The 23,019-nt window shown below is 38.0% G+C and overlaps 1 protein-coding gene across 2 annotated transcripts in view; it reads left to right on the forward strand.

Annotated features, from left to right (window-relative positions):
• The window catches only part of LOC111328371 (tetratricopeptide repeat protein 21B), a 28,680-nt gene extending 15,610 nt beyond the window's left edge, over positions 1–13,070 (forward strand). For both annotated transcript variants that reach the window (XM_022932780.2, XM_022932779.2), the window contains exons 27-43: positions 836–962; positions 1,411–1,476; positions 2,212–2,314; positions 2,907–3,017; positions 4,344–4,425; positions 4,721–4,803; positions 5,168–5,235; positions 5,412–5,474; positions 6,665–6,763; positions 7,377–7,437; positions 7,765–7,890; positions 10,556–10,669; positions 10,794–10,847; positions 11,237–11,293; positions 11,398–11,518; positions 11,643–11,710; positions 11,884–13,070. In XM_022932780.2, coding sequence (XP_022788515.2) covers positions 836–962; positions 1,411–1,476; positions 2,212–2,314; positions 2,907–3,017; positions 4,344–4,425; positions 4,721–4,803; positions 5,168–5,235; positions 5,412–5,474; positions 6,665–6,763; positions 7,377–7,437; positions 7,765–7,890; positions 10,556–10,669; positions 10,794–10,847; positions 11,237–11,293; positions 11,398–11,518; positions 11,643–11,710; positions 11,884–11,961 — 1,481 coding nt within the window. In that variant the 3' untranslated portion in view covers positions 11,962–13,070. The remainder of the gene's footprint in view (positions 1–835; positions 963–1,410; positions 1,477–2,211; positions 2,315–2,906; positions 3,018–4,343; positions 4,426–4,720; positions 4,804–5,167; positions 5,236–5,411; positions 5,475–6,664; positions 6,764–7,376; positions 7,438–7,764; positions 7,891–10,555; positions 10,670–10,793; positions 10,848–11,236; positions 11,294–11,397; positions 11,519–11,642; positions 11,711–11,883) is intronic.
• Positions 13,071–23,019: the final 9,949 nt, after the last annotated feature.

Here is a 23,019-nt window from a genome sequence, read left to right on the forward strand (position 1 = left end):
GGCTGCCTTTTTACGCAGAAACTCGTATTAATAAATGTGCAATATTGTAGAGGAGAATTGAACGCATAGTGCCAGAGTATCTTATGGACTCCCTGAAATTGAATAGCTCTCGGCATTCATGTAATACCAGGTTTGCCAGCTTGAATTTTATTGCGCCTACATACAAGAGAAAGACTGAAGGAGTAAGCTTGATTGTAGTGTCTGCAATACAGGACTGGAACAATTTAAAGTGTGAAATAAGGAAGCAGCTGAGTGTAAAATGTTTTAAGTGCACCTTGGGAAAGCAATTTCTACAAGATCAAGCTCACTTGCCTTACTTTTATCCATAATTTTTATTGAACTTTATTATGTAAAATTATTTATCTATTTGTTCGATTTTTTCATAGAATTATTACCTGTCCATTGTTTATAGTTTAATAATGTAATTTTCATTCATATGTAGTAGAGGGCCACAAGTTTATTAGTTTTTAACTATTGAGTGTTACCCTCTTGAAATAAAGACTACTACTAACCTGTTTTATTTAGGTATTTTCAAATTAACATAAATGTGCACTTTTCATCAGTGAGTTGTCTCTGCATGAAATTGTATGAAACAGTTGAGTTAAAATAGGCATGTAGCTACTTGTATTTCATACAGTCAGATATCCACTTTTGATGCAAAAATGTTGCACTTGACTAGTAAATAACTTTTGTGATAAATAGTTGTGTTGGAAGGCTAATGGAGAGGTGCCCTCTCAGCTGCCAGTTTTTTAAATTCAGAAGGGATCCCTCTTTTGTAGAGAATGCAACTCATTCTTAGTATAATTCCTTTTGTCTCTGCTCTGTTCCCATACAGCTAATGACCTTCCATCTCTAATGGAAGAAGCACGACTCTTAGAGCTTCAGGCTCGAGTTTATCAAAAGTTGGGTAATGCAGAAGAAACCCTCAAGACACTCACACGGGCTAAGGATGTTCAAACCAGGTGAGATTTGGTGGGCAAAGGTAAAGAAAATGCCATGCCAGTTTGAGCAGTAATAAACGCAAACATGCACAAGCTTCACTGAAATATATGCTGCAAGAGACCTTTGAATTTATGGTAAGTGTAAGTTGGTCATTTTTAACACCAGAAGTTTCATCAGTACATCCTCCAGAAATAATTTACCAGCTGGTTGAAGGTAAACATTCATATAGCTCTCCTTCCATTATGGTCAAATGACTATACACTGTAATAAGAAATAGAAATACGCTGGTTGAAGCTATCTGTTTCCAAGTTGTGTTACTCAATTTGTTTCATGTCTATATATCCCACATATTTTTTTCGATATTGTTAAGGAACAGCTGCAATAACTAAACAATCGGTGAAGTGATTATCTTGTGATATTTCATGAATATTAGAGATAAAATGCATGTATTTTAACTACTTTTTTAAGGGTTTTAAGAAGAGTTGGGGTGGAACAACCAGATGCTGTTAAAGCACAAAAATTGCAGGCTGCAAAGTAAGTTAAAGGTTTGTTAACTTAATCGTAACATTAGACCCTGTGGTGGTACAATGGGTGAATGGCATGGGTCAAACCACTAACCCAAGGAACAACACTGTTACTTTGCTTCCCAAATTCAGGATCCTTTTATTCTAACAATGTAATTGATTCTATCTTTTCAAACATAATACTGTGTGTATCCCAAAAAAATATCAATTCAAGTTGATTCCCAAGTTTATTTTCAGAAATTCAGTAACGTTTTATATTATGTTGGATTTCTCTGGCTTTTACTTCCTTTATAATCTTGTAGTATTTGTCTTTTTGTATCACAAAGAAGTGTGGACTGAAATGAGTATTACTTTGAGAGTGGCCTCAGGAAACACCAGTTGCCTTCCCACAAACTCCTCTAGTTCTCCTGAAAACACTGACATTTCTTTATAAGATGTATTTGTATTTTAACTCAGGGCTTCTTTAAGGGTTACACAGGGGTAGGAAAGCTTAACTGAATGTAGTTTAGACTGGGTACCATTCTGAACAATACTCGCAGTAATAAGAAAGGTATTTCCACAACACTTTTTATTATAAATTAGCAACAGTTTTAGAACCTCCTTAGAGCTTTAATTCAGGCAAAGGTATAAAACCTTTATTTTATTACATGTTTCTTAATTCCCCTATAATATGATTTTCTTCATGGTATGTATGCTTGCACATTTATATGTCACAACTAATGAAATTTGAAAAATGCTTTTACAGGATCTGTGCTGAAATGGCAGAATTGTGTACTACTGCCAGAGAATTTGAGAAAGCCATAAATTTCTACAAAGAGGGACTCACATATGACGAAACACATGTACCAGTAAGTACTACAAACATATTTGGTCAGATAATATTCAAAGTGTTAAAAGAAAAAAGTGAAGCCTAGTTGCAGCCTATGCCTAACTATACCACAATGACATGCAGATATACTGCATGGTCATTGTAGTACTGTAGACTGCCTTGATAGAACTGTTAATGGTCTTTGTTTGATAATTGAGGAAAATGAATTATTGAGAAGCACACAAGTCTATCTTTCAAGAAATTAACAGGTCCTTTGAAAACCAATTAATATCACCTGTGGGTAGCCTATTATGAAATAGCACCCCAGCAATATTCTGAAAACTGTGGTCTTATTTGTTTGTTTTATTTTGGTTTTGGTTTGGTTTTGTTTTTTTTGTTTTTTTCCCCCAGGAATGTTAATGCTATGTGCACGTATAAAACCCCTGTTTTCTCTTCCGTGTTAATAATAAATAAACACTTTCTGGATGAAGAAGCATTGATTTAATATGATATCTTTTGTTTGTTGATTTCCTCTATTGAGTGGGTAATAAACAAAATAAGTGCTAGACATGTTGTTTCCTTGTACTTGGTGATTGCCATACCATATTCTGTTTTTCTGTTACGTTCTGCAGTCCATGTTAGCGCTGGCCAGACTCTATTTAACTGTGGATGATTTAGATTCCTCTCAGCAACAGTGTGTTCAGCTTCTAAAGATGGATGCAGAAAATGATTCTGCAACAGTTGTAAGTAAATCTATTGTTTTCAAACAAAAACAAAAGATGCTCTCAAAGTTACTTTGGTTTTTCATTATGATGAAAGTTTGCATTACCGGTATGTCATTTTTGCAAAGATTTTTTTGAGGGCTGAGCACCAGTCAAATTGACCAGCTGTGAAGACAACCACCAAGAGGATAAAGTATATTAAATATCTATCTCTTATTATCCAACTACACTTCGTAGAGTACAAATAACGCCATAGACGAGTACAAATATCACGCAGTATTTGTACTCTAGAGTACCGGTTAAACAGGTTTTCTCGCGTCGAGCAAGCAAAGAATTGGATTGTAGTTAGGAAAAAAAAGTGGCGGACAATTTGAATCATATTTCCGACGACGAAGAGTCAGAATGGCCGGCCAGTATAGATACAAGTTTATTAGATGGATCGAGCGAAGAAGAAAAGCTAGACGACCAAGAAACTTCTTCATTTATAGAAGAAAATAGAAACAGCAACACGACAACGCGACAATTCCGTTCCGCTTCGGATATTTATTTACTCCCCGTAAATAAATATCCGCGTAATTCGCCCGCACTGAAATAACAATTTGGCTTGTTGGATAATAAATAACTTATTCGACGTTTTGTTGTGTAGTATCGCTGAGTATTTTTACTCGTTATTTGTATTTTGACGAGCCCTACGGGCTCGTCAAAATACGGCACAACTCGTAAAAATACTCAGCAATACTACACAACAAAACGTCGAATAAGATATCTGTATTCTCCTCATGTGTCAGTCTTCTTAAAACCAAATGATATTTTAAATTATGAAACATAGAGATATGAAAAGTAAAGGAATGCATGTTTGTGTTTGGGAACTATTTTTTCTGTGGATTGATGCATAAGATAATTTTCCCATGTGCCGATAGTTACTCAGAAGCCCTCGAGTTAGCACGGGTGGAGACCCTTGCGTATAGAAGAGATAAGATATATAGAGAGTACTATGTGCAAAATAAAGGACTTAAACCACCCTCTCCATCCTCTTCTACCAACACGCTTAGACGATACCTGTCCCTATAACCTCAGGCACAAATCAGACCAGTTGTATCTTTACAGAAACGTTACTACCTGTAGAACGAAGCGTACCGAAGACTTTTTAACTTTTAAGTATTTTTAACAAATGTGATGTATGTTCCGTGTAGTGTATATAACTTGTACCGAATGTATACAGAAATATACATAGTCGTTCTTCATTATTAAGTTTTCATTGTATCATAACTCGTTAATTCAGTAAGTTACTGCAAGAGAGTTTAATAAACTACTACTACTACTAATTTTTTGTTGTGTATTTTTCAGATGATGGCAGATTTGATGTTCAGGAAGAATGAATATGATTCTGCCACATTTCACTTCCAGCAGTTGCTGGAAAGAAAACCAGGTACCGTTCAAATTTTAAAGCTTTGCGCCGCATACTGATGAATTTAGTTTTTTCTTATCGAAATTTATTAAGGTCAATATGTTTCCTTTAATTTTCCTGAAACTTCCGAAACTTCCATGATGCCACGTGAACCTCTTCAGCGTGCCATCAGAATATTTATATCTGACTTATTCGTTTCCATGTCACTCAAACGTCAGAAATTACATGTGTAAAAGGAAAGTTGAAAATCAGTGTAAAGCTTAATGGAGTCAAACATCTGAAATCATTTATTTCCAACGCACTTTCATGAATGCAGATCATTACAGTGCCCTAGCGCGGCTGATTAATCTTTTGAGAAGGGCAGGGAAATTGGACGATTGTTCAAAGTACCTGGAACAGGTAAGTGTTTTTGTAATTTTGGTTTTGCCTAGTATATGATTATTTAAACAGATTTTAGCCGTTGTATAACAAAACCGCGTCCTAAACAATCTTCTGAACCTTTTATCTAAACATTTATTTTTGTGAACAGCGTCAAAAGGGCTGAAAGCTAACAGTGGAAAGACATTTATTTCAATCAAATCTACTCTCTTATCGAGAAAGCCTGAGGCCCACTGATTGTGTAAAACTGTGGTTTGATTTGATCTCGTGTAAATAACCGGCTGTACGACGTCTCAGGAACACATTTCCCTTCTCATTCATCATTTCTCTTGTGCTGTATCCAATAACTGGACTGAAGGAACCAGTAACTCTATTTCCTTTTCAGGCAGAAAGTGCTATTCCACGTGCTGCTATGGATTCAGGATTAAACTACTGTAAAGGACTCTTTTACTGGTAGGGCTACTGTTCTGCGGTGAATGACAATACGAATTTTAAAAGCAAATCTACACTGAAATGTTCTTAAAATTTTAAAAATTTTATCATCCCAGTGTGCACAAGCACACTGGAGCACTAATAGAAGGATTCTGTCTTGCTTGAGACATGGTTATTTGTTGTTTGTATAAATGCAGGTACACAGTGAGCCCCACGGCAGCTCTTAAACATTTCAACCTGGCCAGGAAAGATGCTAGATGGTGAGAGGCAACTCTAGTTGCAATGTCATGTCTACCTGGCCCCGGTTGTTCGAAGGATGGATAACGCTATACACTGGATGACGCTATACTCTGGATAAACCTTTATCCGGTGGATAACGCTATACACTGGATAAGTCTCTATCCGGTGGATAACGCTATACACTGGATAAATCTCTATCCGGTGGATAGTGCAGTACGTTTTGGTAACACTTAACCGCTGGACAGCGATTTCACCGTTGGATAGCGTTATATGCTCTTTGAACAACCGGAGCCTGCTCGACAAGACTGACAGTCAGGATTTTTTACTGATTGGCTGACGTCCTCTTTGTCTAAGTGGTCAACTGTACGACGTCACGAAACATAGTGTTCACTAAATTACTCATCGACTAGCTTAAAAAGAGTCATGAGCTTGAAGTAAGTTTCTAGATGACAGTGAAAATGACTGATACATAAAAGAAGATTCAGAGTCAAGTTAGCACAGAGAATTTGAAAATGTAAAACAGTGGCCAGTCAGGAATTTGAAAATGTAAAACAGTGGCCAGTCAGACAGGCAGAACAACAGACACACAGACTGACAGACTGCCTGAATGGCTGGCTGGCTGACTGACTGACTTATACTGTCTGACGGACCAACTGACTGACTGACTGACTTACAGTCTGACTGCCTGACTTGAAGTCTGACTGACTGACTGACTGTCTGACTGACTGACTGACTGACTGACTGACTTACAGTCTGACTGACTTACAGTCTGACTGGCTGACTTGAAGTCTGACTGACTGACTGACTTACAGTCTGACTGACTTACAGTCTGACTGGCTGACTTGAAGTCTGACTGACTGACTGACTTACAGTCTGACTGACTGAATGGCTGGCTGACTGACTGACTTATACTGTCTGACATACTTACTGTTTGAATTACTGACTGATTAACTTAAATTCTGATTGATTGACTGACTCGCTTAAAGTCTGACTGGCTGACTTACAGTCTAACTGACTGACTGACTTACAATCTGACTGACTGACTCATGGACTAGAGTGGGGACAAACAGACTGCCTTGTTATGTAAGTACTGTTAGGTTCATCTTACCTTCAACTTGTAAAATTTTCCTAGTTGTATTGTGTTTCTCGCGGTTAAAGAGAGTATGGATATCATTCGGTTACAAACATGTTCTTTCTTTCACTTTCTTAGGGGCGAGTATGCTGTGTACAACATGATTGAAATATGCCTCAACCCTGATAATGAAACTTTGGGAGGAGAAACCTTTGAGGCAGTTGATGGTGATGTGAGGTAAGAAAAAGGTTTTGAATTTACAAAGTGGAACCTCGATGTTTAGGTAGCAAATGCAGTAGATGCCTGATTGAGAGCATCACTCTGGTCATGGATTGTTTATTAGGAGCCCATATTCAACTCTTTGGTACGTGAATATCTACCCAGCCCTTTTCTTAATTCTTTAAATTCACCTGAAATGTGACAGAATTCTTAAAAAAGACAACTGACCCACTGTACACTGTCATGTAAGCGTCCATCTGTTCAGAACTTCAAATTTCTTATATGCCCTCGTCCTCCCCGTTCTCTCTGAGCTAAACGGACCAATGAGGTTGCGCCAACCGTACTTATAGCACTTGACTGACAACAACCATTTAATGGACTCCGATGCAGACTTCTTCTAAGGTTGTCGAAACGTTTGTCGCCATTACCGACAATAGTCCTTTCTAAGACTACTCTCACTCGGACAATCAGACTACACAATCAAATGTTACTCGAGGGTTCAAACTGTGGACTGTTTGTGACTTCTGTTAGTCGCATTCATGCCTTTCTTCAAGATTTCTTGTCATTCTATTTGACTCTCAAACGTCATTCTTACATTCATGCTCGTGTCATTCATCCTTGTTACGTGCAGTTCAAACGAGAAGCAAGATTCAGAAATGATGGCTGTTCGCACTGCTGAAAAGCTGCTAAAGGTGAAAAGAATCTGGCGTGTTTTGTTTGTTGTGTAAATATGTGCTATAATTTTTATTATATTTTTAGTATGTACTTGACTTCGAAATACGCTGCACCACAAAGGAAAAAAATAATGATGAATAAGATGGTGGTACTTCCACACTGTACTTTTTATCTTTGCTGCAAGTAGAATTACAATCCATACTGTGCATCACTGCGCGATTCCTCATTTCAAAGAATTACTTGAGTCTCTCTTTCGAGGATTCGAATCTCACACTCCGAATTTGCAATCGAAATTTCTTCCATTCCACTAATTTTAATCTAATAACTGATTCACATCTTTACAGGATTTCAAGCCAAAGGATAATCCTCTAAAATACCGCATACTAGAGAATAGTGTCTTGATGGCTTTTAAGACAAAACCAAATGTGGAAAAAGCCTTGTCTCAATTCATGGAAATAGCTACGACTGAGGTACACGATCTGCTACTACACCTGAATGTTTACATGGGTGGGGTAGGGAAACCTGTTATAATGTAAAAGTGATGTTGGAAATGTGTTTAACTTGCCATAATTTTGTTTAGGAGGCTCGAAAGGGTTTTTCACAATTAACAGCAAGTGCCAATCAGTAAAAGAAATCAGGACTGTCAAACTTATCATCAGGATAATGACTTTACATATGCATAACACTATTTTAGGGCAATCTTTTAATGGGGTTTGTCAGGCATTATCTGTTGCCATGGCAACAGTACAGTAGTGCTAAAAGACCCTCTAAAACTCAGTTTTTGAAAGATATCTCAAAATCCAAGTCGGTGACCTAGTTTTTTCTTTTAAATTTCTTAAACATCATCACATTCTCTACCTGTACACGTGATATTAAAAAAAACTATCTAGTAGAACTTGAATTATTTAGGAAAATGCTGTTTTAAATTGTAAAAAAATTTCCACTTGATAAATTTTTTTTAAATTCTCTTGAGTAACGCGTAATTATGAAATTAATTTTTACACAAAGAATCAGGGTAGGTCACCGAACTAATTCTCGAGATATTAGTTCATCAAGTTAGCAAGGTTTATTTCCGGTTTTTGCAATTTTAGCTCACACTTTTATATCCGGTCACGCGTTTTAAATGATACCGCTGACTCAAGGGCTCATTTTCGCGAGGATGAGTCCGTGTCCACGCGATTAATCGACGGATGCCCTCAGCGTGGAAAAAATCGTTCATCCTGAAGATGGATTCACATTGTTTTGTGATTTTACACATTCCTTAAAAGTGAGTCATCATTTGAGACTCAGACTGCTTACCGTTACGACAGTTGGAAATGAACTCCGGAGAGAAACTCCGGAGAGAATTCTCTAGCGGAATTCGATATATGATGACAAGTTGATTTTGCAGATGGCGCCAATGCCAGTACTCCATATTGAGGCCGTTAATGTTGAGTTTCTCGCACAGAGATTGTAATGTAACATGAGACAAACCAGCATCTGCCAGCTTCTGGACTATGTTTATCGAAAGATGAAGCTTTCCATCGAACGTCTGGATGGTATCTTGTCGCTGTTCCGAGAAGATGGCTTGATCGAAGGCCTCATTCGGCGATGCACATTTACCATTGACCGTATAATTGTTTGTGTGCAATTTGAAGTGGAAGAGTGAAAACAATTTGGAGTGAAAAGAATTTGCTTCGACGTCTTCCAGATTGTCAAGCAGAGCGTCAAACTCAGCGGAAATCAGGGTTTCATATACATCAGAAATTTGTTGGTCGTCACAGATTTCGCGAATTTCTATAATTTTCGAGGTACTAGAGAAATGAACACGCCTTGGCTTCATTTTTTTTTTTTTCTCTTTGCCACTGTCATAACTGTGAACCTTCATTATTCCGTTTTAAATGGAAAACAAAACAAATTTTGCAATCCTTTCTTAACAAATGCGAGTTTGCATTTTCGTCCGACAGTTTATCAAGGGAAATATCAACAATTTTTCTCACAAGTTTAAGATGAATATTTTATTTTAATTTTACTGTCTGTGGTTGAATTAGAATTAAAGTCTCATCTACATTTTTACGATCTCTTGTTTACTGAAAATTATGTTTATTTTTATGGCAACATTTACACTTCTCCATTTCCGGTAATAAAACTGTCAATGTTTACAATCCCGGATCCAACAATGATTTCATTTTCCTTTTCATCTTCCGGTGAGTTGTTTAGGAAAGTTTTCGGTCATTTCATTTTATTAGGAATCAAATTCAATGCGAAACAAATCGTAGCACTCAGAGGTATCCACCTAAATTTTTCGCGGACCAAAGAAGATCTACTTGACGCGACTTTATTGAGGGGGTGTCGACTTCACCATCCTCCTTTCGCTCGTTAAATAAAATAAGTATATACTAAAACAGTGGATAGCGTTGAAGGCGCGCTCTGATTGGCTAGTCAAACTCCGAATATCCTTTGCTATTTACCTCCGAGCAACTCGGGAAAAAAATGGCGTCCCGGTTTGCATCCGTGACAAGCGAAGAAATCACTCAAATTAACGACGAAGCGGTGTATATTATCTCACTGTTTTAGTATACACTAAAACAACTATTCACCTCCACTTTGGTGAATAGTTGTTAATTATTTTGACCACTTTCGGCAAGGATCGTGCCATCCGAACATTTTCCTACCTGCTTACAAGAAGTCAACTTTCCATTTTTGTTTCTCAAACAACCCCTTCCGCTGGATACAATAGAGGTGCCGGCAATTTTGAAACGCTCCTGGCGGCCATGTTTGTTTACAACTCGCCCGCGGATCTGATCGCGCGCGTCATCGCTTATTTCTCTCGCGAGTAATTAGCTTGCGTGATAGTAACATCATGATCTGAAAGTGGCCTATAAAAGGAATAGGCATGGAATGTTAGATAACCTTCTGTATAATACAATTGGGGCTACTTCAAAATGCTGAGTCCATGGGGTAATTTATGGCCCTGCAATGTTTCTCTTTCTGATGTAACTGGGTGTAACTATAAGTAAGTCTCCATTCAAGGAGGTTTCAGCGAAACTCTCGCCATTCCAAGTTTTAGTGGATTAACGAAGGATTATGAATGGTAGTAGTTGTAATATTACCTTTCATAACAAAAACCAAAACTTTATTTTTATTTCCCCCCAGCATGAATGCGTTCCAGCCCTTCTGGGCATGGCTACTGCTTACATGTACTTAAAACAAACACCACGGGCTCGTAATCAGCTGAAAAGGATTGCAAAGATGAACTGGAACTCAGAGGTACAAAAAGTATTTTCCTACAAAGCGCACACTATTCCCTGAAGAGAGGAATAGGGCAGCTTTTCATGACGTTTTCCAGGGCGGTTTGTATTTACAGTAGGTCATGAGTCATTGTGTTTTTCAGGAAGCAGAGGAATTTGAGAGGAGCTGGCTTCTGTTAGCTGATATTTATATTCAGGCATGTAATCTCTTGCGTGATTTTTTTTATGACTATGTTAGTAAGTGTATCGGTGGTTCATCACAACCGATTCATTAGGCAAATGTAGTTATGATGTTTTGTTTTATAAGCTGGGAAAGAAAATTACCATCATTTATTAGTTGGAGGTACAAGGAGCAGCTAGAGAGAGTTTTGTTGTTAAATTTAAGTTGTTAAGTTAATGAATCTCACCGCCGTTGGATTGGATAATTTTGGTTAACACTCAGTCCTGTGCATCCCATTTCATTGTTACTAACACGGTCCAATCAGGACGGTTTTACATTTCGTCGTGTGATTGTGGTTTGTTACCTTCTACAAAACGAGTAAAATACTGAAATCAAGTAGAGTAATGAATTCTATGTAAATTTCAGTCTGGCAAGTTTGACATGGCGGGAGATTTGTTAAAGAAATGTCTTCAGTATAACAAGGTAATAGACGCTGTTTATGTGCCATCTATTCCTTCACATTTTTGTTGAAGGGTTACATTAACAGTTGTGAGACCGACCCAATGTAATTTTTGGTTGGTTTGTAGTCATGTTGTAAAGCGTGGGAGTACATGGGATATATCATGGAAAAGGAACAAGCTTATAAAGATGCAGCAAAAAACTACGAGAACGCTTGGATTTATGGCAATCAAAACAACCCAACTATAGGTATGGTCTGAATCTGTTACATACATTTGAAATGAAATGGCGCATCTTGCTTGAACATGAGAAGTCGACAGCAGAGTATTGATGTTTGAGCATCTATTGTTCTCATTTTTCCTTTTATGTTCAGGTTACAGATTAGCGTTCAACTATCTTAAGGCAAAACGTCTTGTAGATGCTATTGACGTATGCCACAAGGTAAAAATCTCATTTGTTTTTTGAATGTTTTTTGTTTCTAATAAACGGCGGTGGTTGGAAGTTAGTGTTAGTTGGTGGAAGTTAGTCGTTGGCCAAATTGTCATGGATGAACAGAAGTCAAGTTTAAAACGGTTTCATCAGGATTGTAAATAACCTATGAATTTTTCCTCCAGGTATTAAGTCACCATCCAAACTATCCCAAGATAAGGAAAGAAATCCTGGACAAGGCTAGAGCAGCACTGCGGGCTTGAACACTCACTCTTCTCTACACTGCTTTTGCTTCCACGTTGTAAAAACTGGTCTCTGCCACAAGATATTTGTGCAATAGAAGACATTTTTCCAAGCTCTATAACGTGATGTGGCTTTGTCGCGTTATAGAGTACTGAAAATGCGTTCTATTGCTTTTATTATATAAGTAGTTACATGCGGGCTCTATAACCTGATAAAGTATCCGCTTAGAAACTGATGTGTACTATGTTCATTATGTTATAACTAATCTTACTGAAAATCAAACCCAAACTCAAGTAAGATTACCCCCTCATTCCTCCCTAAAAAAAAAAAACCTTCTTACGCGACCAAAAGCGACAGATACAAAATCCATAGTGGACCTCAGGCCACAGGCAAAACGACGGTCTGAACCAGGTTCAATTTACACAGACTTAGATATGAGCGTTGATTTTTGTGAACATTACCGAGAAGGCTTATGGCTAACATTACAAAAAGAAATAATCATTTGATAGAAACAACCCATTTATGAAAGACTGAAGAAGTCCATTAGTCCTTTACATATCAGGATCAGCATGCTTATTGCCCATACTGTTCTTTCTATAGTTTGCTGGTGCTAGCGTGGGGAATTTCTTAAAAAAATCCTTCTTAAGTTGACGCCATGTCGGTAATTTTCATGACCTTAATGTTTGACTGAGGGTGATGCTGTAGGAAGAAGTGAGAAATTCTCATATTCTCATTACCTTGGGGGGGGGGGGGGGGGTTCAACGGCTGATTGTCTAAGACCCGCTGACTTAGAAATAACTAGTCTAAAAGTGGGGCCCATTGCGTATAATTGCTAAAAAAGGGTTGTTTTGAAAGTTCGAGTTGAAAGAAAAAGTACTGAACCGTATTTTGTGCGTGTTCAAATCTTTTAGCAGAGCCACTGCCACTGTAAATAATCGTTAAATTATTGTCTCCTAATATTTCTGAATGTACACTGTAAAGTTGGTTAGGTTTTGTACAGACAAAACAGCGTTTTGAACTTCATGTTTTTGGAAGTGGTCAAACTGTCACTGAAATGAACCCGTTATTTTAACTGCATTTTCCTTGCAAAAATACAGTATCGATGAAAAGATAAAAAAAGTTATCAGCATTTATGAAGCAGAAATTGAGTGGAAAGCTTTCAGGTAGAACCCCCAAACTTCTGTCTTTTTCCAATTTAAATTACACTTGGGGACACTTGTGAAAAAAAGTTCCAAAATATGACTGGCTCATTCAAGTGTTGTAGAGCATTTTCAAGGATTAATATTTCGAGTATTTTTAGGTTTACCTTGTGTTTTATTAAGTCTCGCCTTTTCGCCCCTACGTGCTATTTTGGTAGATCTATAGTTTTGATCATTTATTTTTAGTGTGTGCTTAAACTTGGCACAGTTCTTACCGTGCTAGGCATTTTAATCGTTTGTTATGGTTGAGGACAACTAGTTTGCTAGGTGGTCTGCTCAAACTTCTGATAAGCCAACTGACAAACCCCAGCTTGTTTTTAAACAATGTGGAGTAATCTAAACGCTTCTGGGTTATACGATTTGTTTTTTCCGCAGATACTTTTCACACCGTATTTGAAATCGAAACGGAATGCCTTTTCTATCTTTTTTTCCCCAATCTCAGACGATTCTTTTTCAAGCTTTTAAGTTCCCACTTTAGTTAGATCAATTTTGCCTTTTGAGATAACTAACCGCCTCCCGGTTAGCTCAATGGATAGAGCGCCGGACTGTTGAGCGGGAGGTCGAGGGTGCGAGCCCCGGCCGGACCAACACTGAAGGTCTTAAAATTACTGAGGAGAATGTGCTACCTTTAATTTGTATAATATCAGGAAATGGATAGACATTCTAGTCTTCTCGGATAACGACGAATAAACCGTAGGTCCCGTCTCTTGCAGAGTTGGGGTAGGAGACGTTAATTTCCCACGCACTAGATCACTGTGTGGTGGATGTCCTCCCCTGGGGTGGGATGGGTGGGTACTAGGGCCCGCAGTGATTGGCGCAAGCTGTTGGGGGGTCCCTGCCTGTCGGCGAAGCTAATAAATAAAATTAAATGAAATATTTCTTCCTGTAAAAGCACACACAACCCACAATTCCTCTATTCGCTCCGACGAAGGGGTAACGCTTGAAAGTACAGCTTTTATAATCGTAACGGTGGCCAATTTACCATTTCAACTTTGTTCATATATTCAAATTATTTCGTTACCCCAAACAGTTTCTTTAGAAACTATCAGCCTTTAAATATAACTAGGTTTCATTGAGAAAAGAATCCTTACTTGAAAATTTTTGAAATGGAAACATCTGACTGTGCAAATTCTTTGCCCTCCTCCTTATTTAAGTCTTGTTCCAGTTTGTTCCTCAACAAAGTCGTTTGTGCGTTCAGTGGGTTTCGTGGAAGATATTGCAACATTGATTTAGATTACTTCATGGTTGGTGAGCGCGTACGATTTTTATTCACGAGTTGGGACGAATCGCGAACGGGCGAGCGAGTCTTCGATTTCTTGGTCCTAGGGAAATTTTTCCCCTGAATTAATTCCTGTAAAACCTTGAAGCTATGATTCTGAGCAAGCAGGGAACGTTTCCAACATTTATTCTCAATTACTTCGCATAGCCGCCCCGAAATGCGGGAAAAACCGATTCCATTTTTCTCACTTGTGAAAAGATCGTATCGGGTTTCCGACTGATCATGCGACATTTTTTTATTCAGTGAGAAAAATCGTATGACCAATGGGATTGCTATCATCAAAGAAAGACGATTTTTATTCGATGAGTTTGTGCTTATACAATAATCAAAGTTATGTCACCTTACTTTTATTAGTGCCTGATGAAGAAAATTCGCGCTACTTTCTCTACCATTTATGTCAGTCAGTGCAAACCAACACAAACAGCTTGAGTTCAAATTTTCCATTTATCTGTTTATTTATTTATTATTTTGTATAATCATTTTTTGTGTTTAGCCTTTGCGTCTGCGATATAATTTATGACGACGATATCACACGTTTTGATGCTTTGGACGCCATCTAGGATCGGCTGGCGGGGACACACGACTACGATTTCATGTTATCATCTGCTACCCTTTAACTAGGATAAGTAACTAGTAGAATTGCCCAAAAGCCTCTTATACATGAGATCGAAGGGTCAAATATTGTACTGTGTACAGTGTACAATCCTTTACCAAAGATGCAAATGATTTGAAAAGGTGTTATGGGGTATTTTGATGAGTAAGGGGACAACGAAATCAAAAGACGCGCTAATCATGCAGTTGATTTTGTTCCCCTTTTATTAACTATAACACTTCCACCTGACCTGCAAGTAACTATTCACAAATAATTTGTGGTCAGGGCATATGCAACACCGCAGATCAGTTATTTACCACTGTCTTCGGTTTCGACTTGGCTCTAATAAATCACGATATTTGCTCGACTTCGCGCTTGAATTTGTTCGAATTGATATTTAAGAGGGATATAGGGGTTTTGTTGAAAAAAGGAGAGTATGTAACTTCCCTTTTATTGTTTATAGCACAAAAAGAAGAGATTTGTTGCCAATAAGTTTTGGTGGGAAGGTGTTCAGCTGAAATCCAACCAAACTTTCAAATGTTAATTAAAAGAGAGAAAAATCAAAACAGTTACCAAACGATTCAAGGCGATCTCTGATAATTCAAAATAAAGAACTTAAATTCGCACAAACCTTGCGTACAAGTTAGAAAAAATTTTGTTAATTGCACAACAGTAGACCTGTGCTATAAATACATAGCAAAAATGAAGTCCCCTAGCCACCCGCTGCACCATCTGCTCCCCAGCCCACTCCTGCACCCATCTGCTCCCCAGCCCACCCGCTGCACCATCTGCTCCCCAACGCACTCCTGCAGGTACCTAATTACAACTTAAGGTAGAAAACACAAAAGTACTATCTCTTCCGAAAAAGTCAGATATGTAGGACAAAGAGAACGGAGGAATTTTTTTACATTCAAATATTTTAAATGATTCAATTGTTATTATCACTGTTATAGTTGTAAATTTTTAGTTTTTAAATAATAGTTGCCTTAAGATTGTAAAGTACACTCGATAATTCAGGTCCTTCACTACCAAAGAGTTTAATAAACTAGTCATTCATTCATTTTTCGATCGATTTATTAAGTTCTCTTTATACGTACCAAATCATTCTCCGGCTGTAAGAATTAAAATTGCCGTTTACACATGAGTGGAATTATTTAAACATTGCTCAATTGGGAAGATCGTTCAACAAATCCAAATTTGAAGTAACCGTACATCTCCTCTAAAAGCAAATTACCATGACGACAGCTGATACGCTGCGTTTAAGCATAGTCAAAATATGGTTATTTAACCACGCTGTCAACGAAACAGACATTGCCAAATTCGTAACCTACATCTTCGAAGGCCCTTCTGCTCAAGTGGACATTTTGAGTGACTTACCAACTGATATTTGGACATTTTTGTCCAGAATAAGAGGAAAACGGTTCAAACAGATAAATCAGCCTCAAATCCTCATCAGAGAAAACCATGGAGCGAGATTGCTGTGTAGGTAGTGCTAGTTTACGCCTGCGATTTCAGATTGCGCTTACGCCGAGCATCGAGCTTTGACTAACCGCAAAGTCGAAAGTCTGTATGAACGGACCCGAGCAAACATTTACCACAAGAATCAAAAAGGTCCTTTCCAAATTGAATTAAAGTCAGTTAAAACTGAATAATTCATTCTGGTACACGAATCCTAATCATGCCCCTTCTCCGTTTCTGACTGAAATTTCTGATAATGACCTTTCTAAACTGTTTCTTATAACTGATTTCATACCTATGTATACTTCACAGCCTTGTGTTTCTTGGCAGCAGTTGGTGAAGTCAAATGATGCACTCACATCTGTAGACCTGCAACTTAAAGTTGAAAGTGTGGCTTACTTTTCGATAACATAAGATCACTGGTCTCCGCCGCTCATCCAAAGTCACATTGACGGTGGTTCAGTTTGCACGACACCTTAATCAAGCTATGAAGCTGACATGGATCTTTTCAGCTTTATTCCATTAGACGATCCAACGGATTCTAAAGCCAAAGCTAAACCGGGTGTAGATGCTGTTTTTCGATCTCGTGATCCAGGATTCCTTGCTGAAACGACAATTCTTCGAGTAACTCCCTCTTGTGCCAAGCATTTTCCGACCTTTTTAATCGTAACATATCTAGAATGGTATTTCTAAAGCGGCGATCTCTATAGCAGTATACCACTGGATTTTCTAAAGAGTTTAATTGCATCAAAGTCTCGGTTAATCAGAAAAACCAAGTTTTACGCAAGACTTCGAAATATGTTCCTAAAATTGCTATTAATGAAGGTAGAAGAAACGAGATGACTACTATTCCGGTTATTACAGCAGTAGTTTTAGCCACTTCAGCACTCCGCTTTGCATTTAGTAGAGCGTTAACATCGACAACTTTTTGTGCTTTTTGCTTTCGCACTTCAAGGTTCGCGTTTACATAAAAACATAAAATGATAGGTACAACAACAATTCCCCAAAATGTTCCCTCAATTACATCTACAGTTTCAAACCCCTCAACATTCCCGCTAGCCCCTCTTATAACGAAGTAAGGCGCTACGATCATAGCAGGCAGCCAGGGGAATAAAGCAAGTTTCTTCATCCGGCCTCTTCTTAAAAACGTTTTGTACTCCGGGCATTTGCATACTGCCACGTACCTTTCCCAAGCAATCACTGTCAAGTGAGATAGTGCTGTCCGAGAGGTAGAGAACATTACAGTTACTCCTACAAAGTCTACTATACACACACTGTCGAGAAAAGTTTGATGCGCGATCAACAAATCAACAGTTGGTGTTAACAGCATGGATACAGCACCAATCAAACCGTCTGCAATCGCCAAATTGCCCAGCATTACGGTAGAAACCCTTTGCAATTCTTTTTTCTTCCTCACAGCTACGATCTCTAACAAATTCAGCAGCACGATAGCAGGAGATCAGTGCAAAAATTGTGACGGCAAATATAAACCAGGGAAGTGTAGCTTCGACCAGTTCCCAATCAAAGCTAGGATAATACCAACAGTGAAATGTCGACCTCTTCGTGGTGGCGTTCGTGATGAACTCAGACTCGTTTACGTTCACACTGTATAGAAGTATCGTTTAATACACCCTGGGCGTTTAATAAGATTATTTGATTTGACGTTTCGAGAGATAGCCCTTCGTCAGAGCGAAGGCTACTAAGTAAAGTCCTTTACCTTCCTGAGAAACAGAAATGGGAGTTTCTTTCTTCAATCGTTTTTCCTCATCATTCGGCAGGAAATTCTGAATACATCGTAATCATCTCGGTTTTGGTTACAATGAATATATGAACTTCATATATTTTGAACTGCGGTATTAAATACGTATGATGCACGATCCTTCGCAGTAGATAGCGCTATTTATGCAATAGCGAAAATCACACCTGAAAAAAGTCAGGCCTGTACGGGATTCGAACCACTGACCTCTGCGATACTAGTGCAGCGCTCTACCAACTGAGCTAACAAGCCAACTGGGAGCAGGCCGTTAAGTTGATTCGTAATAAACCCGTGATGATAAATCAGATACAATGAATATATGAAGTTCAAATAGTTTGAACTGCGGTATTAAATACGTATGATGCACGATCCTTCGCAGTAGATAGCGCTATTTATGCAATAGCGAAAATCACACCTGAAAAAGATCAGGCCTGTACGGGATTCGAACCACTGACCTCTGCGATACTAGTGCAGCGCTCTACCAATTGAGCTAACAAGCCAACTGGGAGCAGGCCGTTAAGTTGATTCGTAATAAACCCGTGATGATAAATCAGATACAATGAATATATGAAGTTCATATATTTTGAACTGCGGTATTAAATACGTATGATGCACGATCCTTCGCAGTAGATAGCGCTATTTATGCAATAGCGAAAATCAGACTTGAAAAAAATCAGGCCTGTACGGGATTCGAACCACTGACCTCTGCGATACTATTGCATAAATAGCGCTATTTACTGCGAAGGATCGTGCATCATACGTATTTAATACCGCAGTTCAAAATATATGAACTTCATATATTCATTGTATCTGATTTATCATCACGGGTTTATTACGAATCAACTTAACGGCCTGCTCCCAGTTGGCTTGTTAGCTCAATTGGTAGAGCGCTGCACTAGTATCGCAGAGGTCAGTGGTTCGAATCCCGTACATGCCTGATTTTTTTCAGGGGTTTACTGGGCCCGCAGTAATTGGCGCAAGCTGTTGCGGTGTCCCTGCCTGTCGGCATAAATACATCTTATTAACCAAGCGCGAGGGTCGTACTGGGAGAATATCGGCCCGAGGTCTTGATTTTATTCATTCTAGATTTTCATTTCATTCATTTCATACATTCGAAGAAGCCACCAAGCGCAGCGAGGTCCGTACAAAAAAGACCGAGGGCCGATATTCTTCCAGTACGGTCCCAAGCAAGCTTGGTTAATAGGAGATTTATTACACGACTGAAGTTCAAAGGGACACAAGTGCGGTATCATTCGGAACCATTCGGGACAGTGCTCGGTCCAATACTGAGAGAATATTGACCGGCAATAGTGCATTTTGATTTGTTGATTTTAGTTATTGGCCCTCTGACTGCCCGAGTCGTGTAATAGACTAACTTAAGCCCAGGCAGAAAAGGCAGAACCTTAATATTGACTTGAATTAGTAATTGTACTATTGAACCAGTAAATGATGTGATATTCATAGCCGTGATACTTCACGAAAACCTCTCTAGAAAATATTTCGCAAGGAAAGTTTCTTAAACCATTGGCATAATATACAAATGAAGTTTATGCCTTCTTTTACCTTCCTTACTTACGCTTTCTTCTAGCTTAGTTTATCCTTATCTTATTTATTGTTTCGGTACGGGCATCAACTTAGTTCACAAACTTAAATCGTAATGTTATACTTTAAAAGAAAACTATTCTAATCATTTCCAAGAAGCCATTCGATACTAGTTCTTATCAACCGAGCGGGAGGTCTGTATGGGAGAATCGTGACCGATGTCGCCAGTACAGACCGAACGCAGTGAGGTCTGTACCAGCGACCGTGGTCAAGATTCTCCCATACAGACCGACCTAGCTCGGTTAATAAGATGTTTATTATATGGCTGTGTCTTATATGCCAATTATTTTTTTATATTCTTTGTGCCTATTTTTTCTAGACCGGTCTAAATGCCGGTCTAGATGGGAAAATCTAGACCGCTTTCAATATTGTTTTCAGTCAATCAAATTCGTGAATTCGGTAGTTCCCAGTCCTTGTGAGACACAGCCATATAATAATTAACAATTATTCCACGAGCGCGCGTTGGATATGAGATGATAGATAGCCAACGAGGCGCGTAGCGCCGAGTTGGCTATAATCACCTCATATGGAATCTCAGTGGAATAATTGTTTTATTGAAAACGCTGCATTAAATTATTAAATTTTATTAAATTTTTAGCTCCCTTTTAATTTTAAACTTACGCGTACGCTCACCATATCGTAGTTTATGGTCTATTGGCTCATGGCTAAGCCAATGAAAAGTCTTGAATTGCATTATCCAATGATCCAGTTTTTAATAATAACACTTATCCCATTTTTAAGGAATTACAAAAAAGTTTTCCATTAAAAACATTTGGCCTTCCTCCTAATGTATTAAAAGAAATTATTTTATTGAGAAATAAGCTTCATTCTTGCAACAATAGAAACTCTGATATCTATTATTTAGTTCATGCTCGAACTAATATGAGATGATTTGCCATAAAATTTCAGGGACCAAAATAATTATATTCACTTCATCACAATAAACAAAATGTCCCTACTGACTCTATTCTCAATTCTAGACCAGTACAAGCATTTCTCCTTTCCTGATTTTCTTCAAGTAGATATAGTTTACTGTGTAGGTGTGTTTGTATTTTAGAATATTTTTTTCTCTATTGTTTTTTTTCTTTTGCCCTTTTTCTCTTGTTTTCCCTTTTATCATAACTATGTTTATTTAATAATAGTCCACGCGTGAAAAGTGTAGTTTTAGTCATAGGGGGATGCTCATAGTCATAACTCCATGGTTTCCAACTGAGCTCCCCGGCAATTATTCAATGTCTTTTTTTGAACAGCTTCTGTTTCTATTTCTAATTCATAAACCGGGACGGGATCAAATAGAGCTTTTCTCAAATCTAGTTTAAGGATTCAACAACACTCGACACTCGATTTTGTGAACGGTATCTCACGTAATTAAGCGCATGTGCAAAAATGACGTGTTCTATGCGAGACAGTGTAGGCAATAATTTAGTTCTGCAAGTCGCCTTGATAGACCAGGTCCTGGGTGATACCTACAGACAGCCTTCATTGATGACGAAAATTCAAGTAGGCTTTATCAAGGTGGTTTTTTACCATGTCGCATCAACTAAAGGAATCATATCGTTGAGCATGGGTTACGGCAAATGATTACAAACAGTTTATAATCTTTTGGTTACGCCCACCATTTCCAATATTTAACCAATTTTCAAGAGAGGTATCTACCTTTCCTGACGGGAGCTTCATTTCTATCGCTCCGTCTTGTTATAGTTTTAAGCATGACACTGGACAGCTTACATTCAACTGATACAACTGAAAATGCCGTATGATTCCTCATATCGAAAAGAAGACTCGACTTCGCCGCAATACCAGTCATTCTCGGATAAAATATCGTTTAGAAAAGGATCCTCAGCGGCAGACCGGACTTTCATTTGAATTCCATTTGAATTAATGTTGCTCTTGTGGTCCTCCTATCTGGTCTGATAAACAGATCTGCTAATCAATGTGATTATTGTCATCATTCGTAGAGCGAAAAATAGGTGAGGACTATTGCGGAAAATTCCATTGACCATGCAAGACACTATTACAGAAGACAACAGAATGTCCTTTGTTTTCCTGTATTTCATCCTCCGTGATGTTTGTTTATGTAGCATCAGACTGTATCGCATATACATATGTCATACTTTCCCAAAATAGATATTCTGATCTGCGTTGGCCAAAATAAAACAGACATGATAGTTACAATTAGATAAATTATTTAAGGAAATTGCAGTTCACATTTTAGAAGTATTCCAAAAACCCGATCCTAAGGATAGACTACTTTTACTTTTACTTTTACTTTTAATTTTTACTGATATTGTACTTTTAGTGTCCCATCGTCTCTTCAAGTGTCATTCCTTTCACTGAATTGAAAAAAGAAAGAGAATAACGTTCTCCTGAGTCTCTCCTAAATCCCAGGATTGTAGATGTCAATACGAAGAGCCTTGATGAACGCATACCCTGTATGGAAAATATTTTTACGCGGATGGGTGGTTGTATAAAATATCCTTGTTGAGTGCTCGTCAGATCAGACTCGCCGCGGCCTGATGAAAATGTTTCGTTTATCAATCACACCTCTCCGACTAACTCAGTCATTTTTGAGGTTAAATCTATCATTCTGATGAAAATTTCTTTAACAATTGGTAAAATATCCTACTATAATTTCTGTTCGTTCCTTCGGAAATTAACCCTCTACAGAAATGAGTACCTGGGAATAGTACTGAAGCTTCTTGAATGTGTATGCGACATAATCAAAACCACGATATTTGTTCATAATGAAACTGAAACTGAAGGAATATATTCTGGCATATACAATCTTATGTGGTATGACAGACTAATACTGCTAGTTGACGTCTTTTATTGGTAATGCAAAAGGGAAGTCAAACCACATCTCGTAAATGATATGAAGAACGTTAAGACAGAATCATTTGAATCAAATGAAATACTACTGTATGGTCATAAGACGTCAATTAGCAGTATAATATTTTGTTCATTTTTATCTCCCTTTTTAAGATAATTATTTTCTTCTCACGTTATTTGTTGTACACGGCTCCTAGCAACGTATAGATCACATAAAAATTATTTTAACTTTGTAAATATAATTATACCGTGATGGGCGAAACATTAAATGCACGCGGCTCTTGATCCAATTGCTTATCACCTGCTATTCTGCGGTAGATCAATGTAACACTTTCAAGAGACAATAGTTGTAACCTTAGACTG

Source organism: Stylophora pistillata, chromosome 12 (assembly GCF_964205215.1).
Source record: "Stylophora pistillata chromosome 12, jaStyPist1.2, whole genome shotgun sequence".
NCBI lineage: Eukaryota > Metazoa > Cnidaria > Anthozoa > Scleractinia > Pocilloporidae > Stylophora > Stylophora pistillata.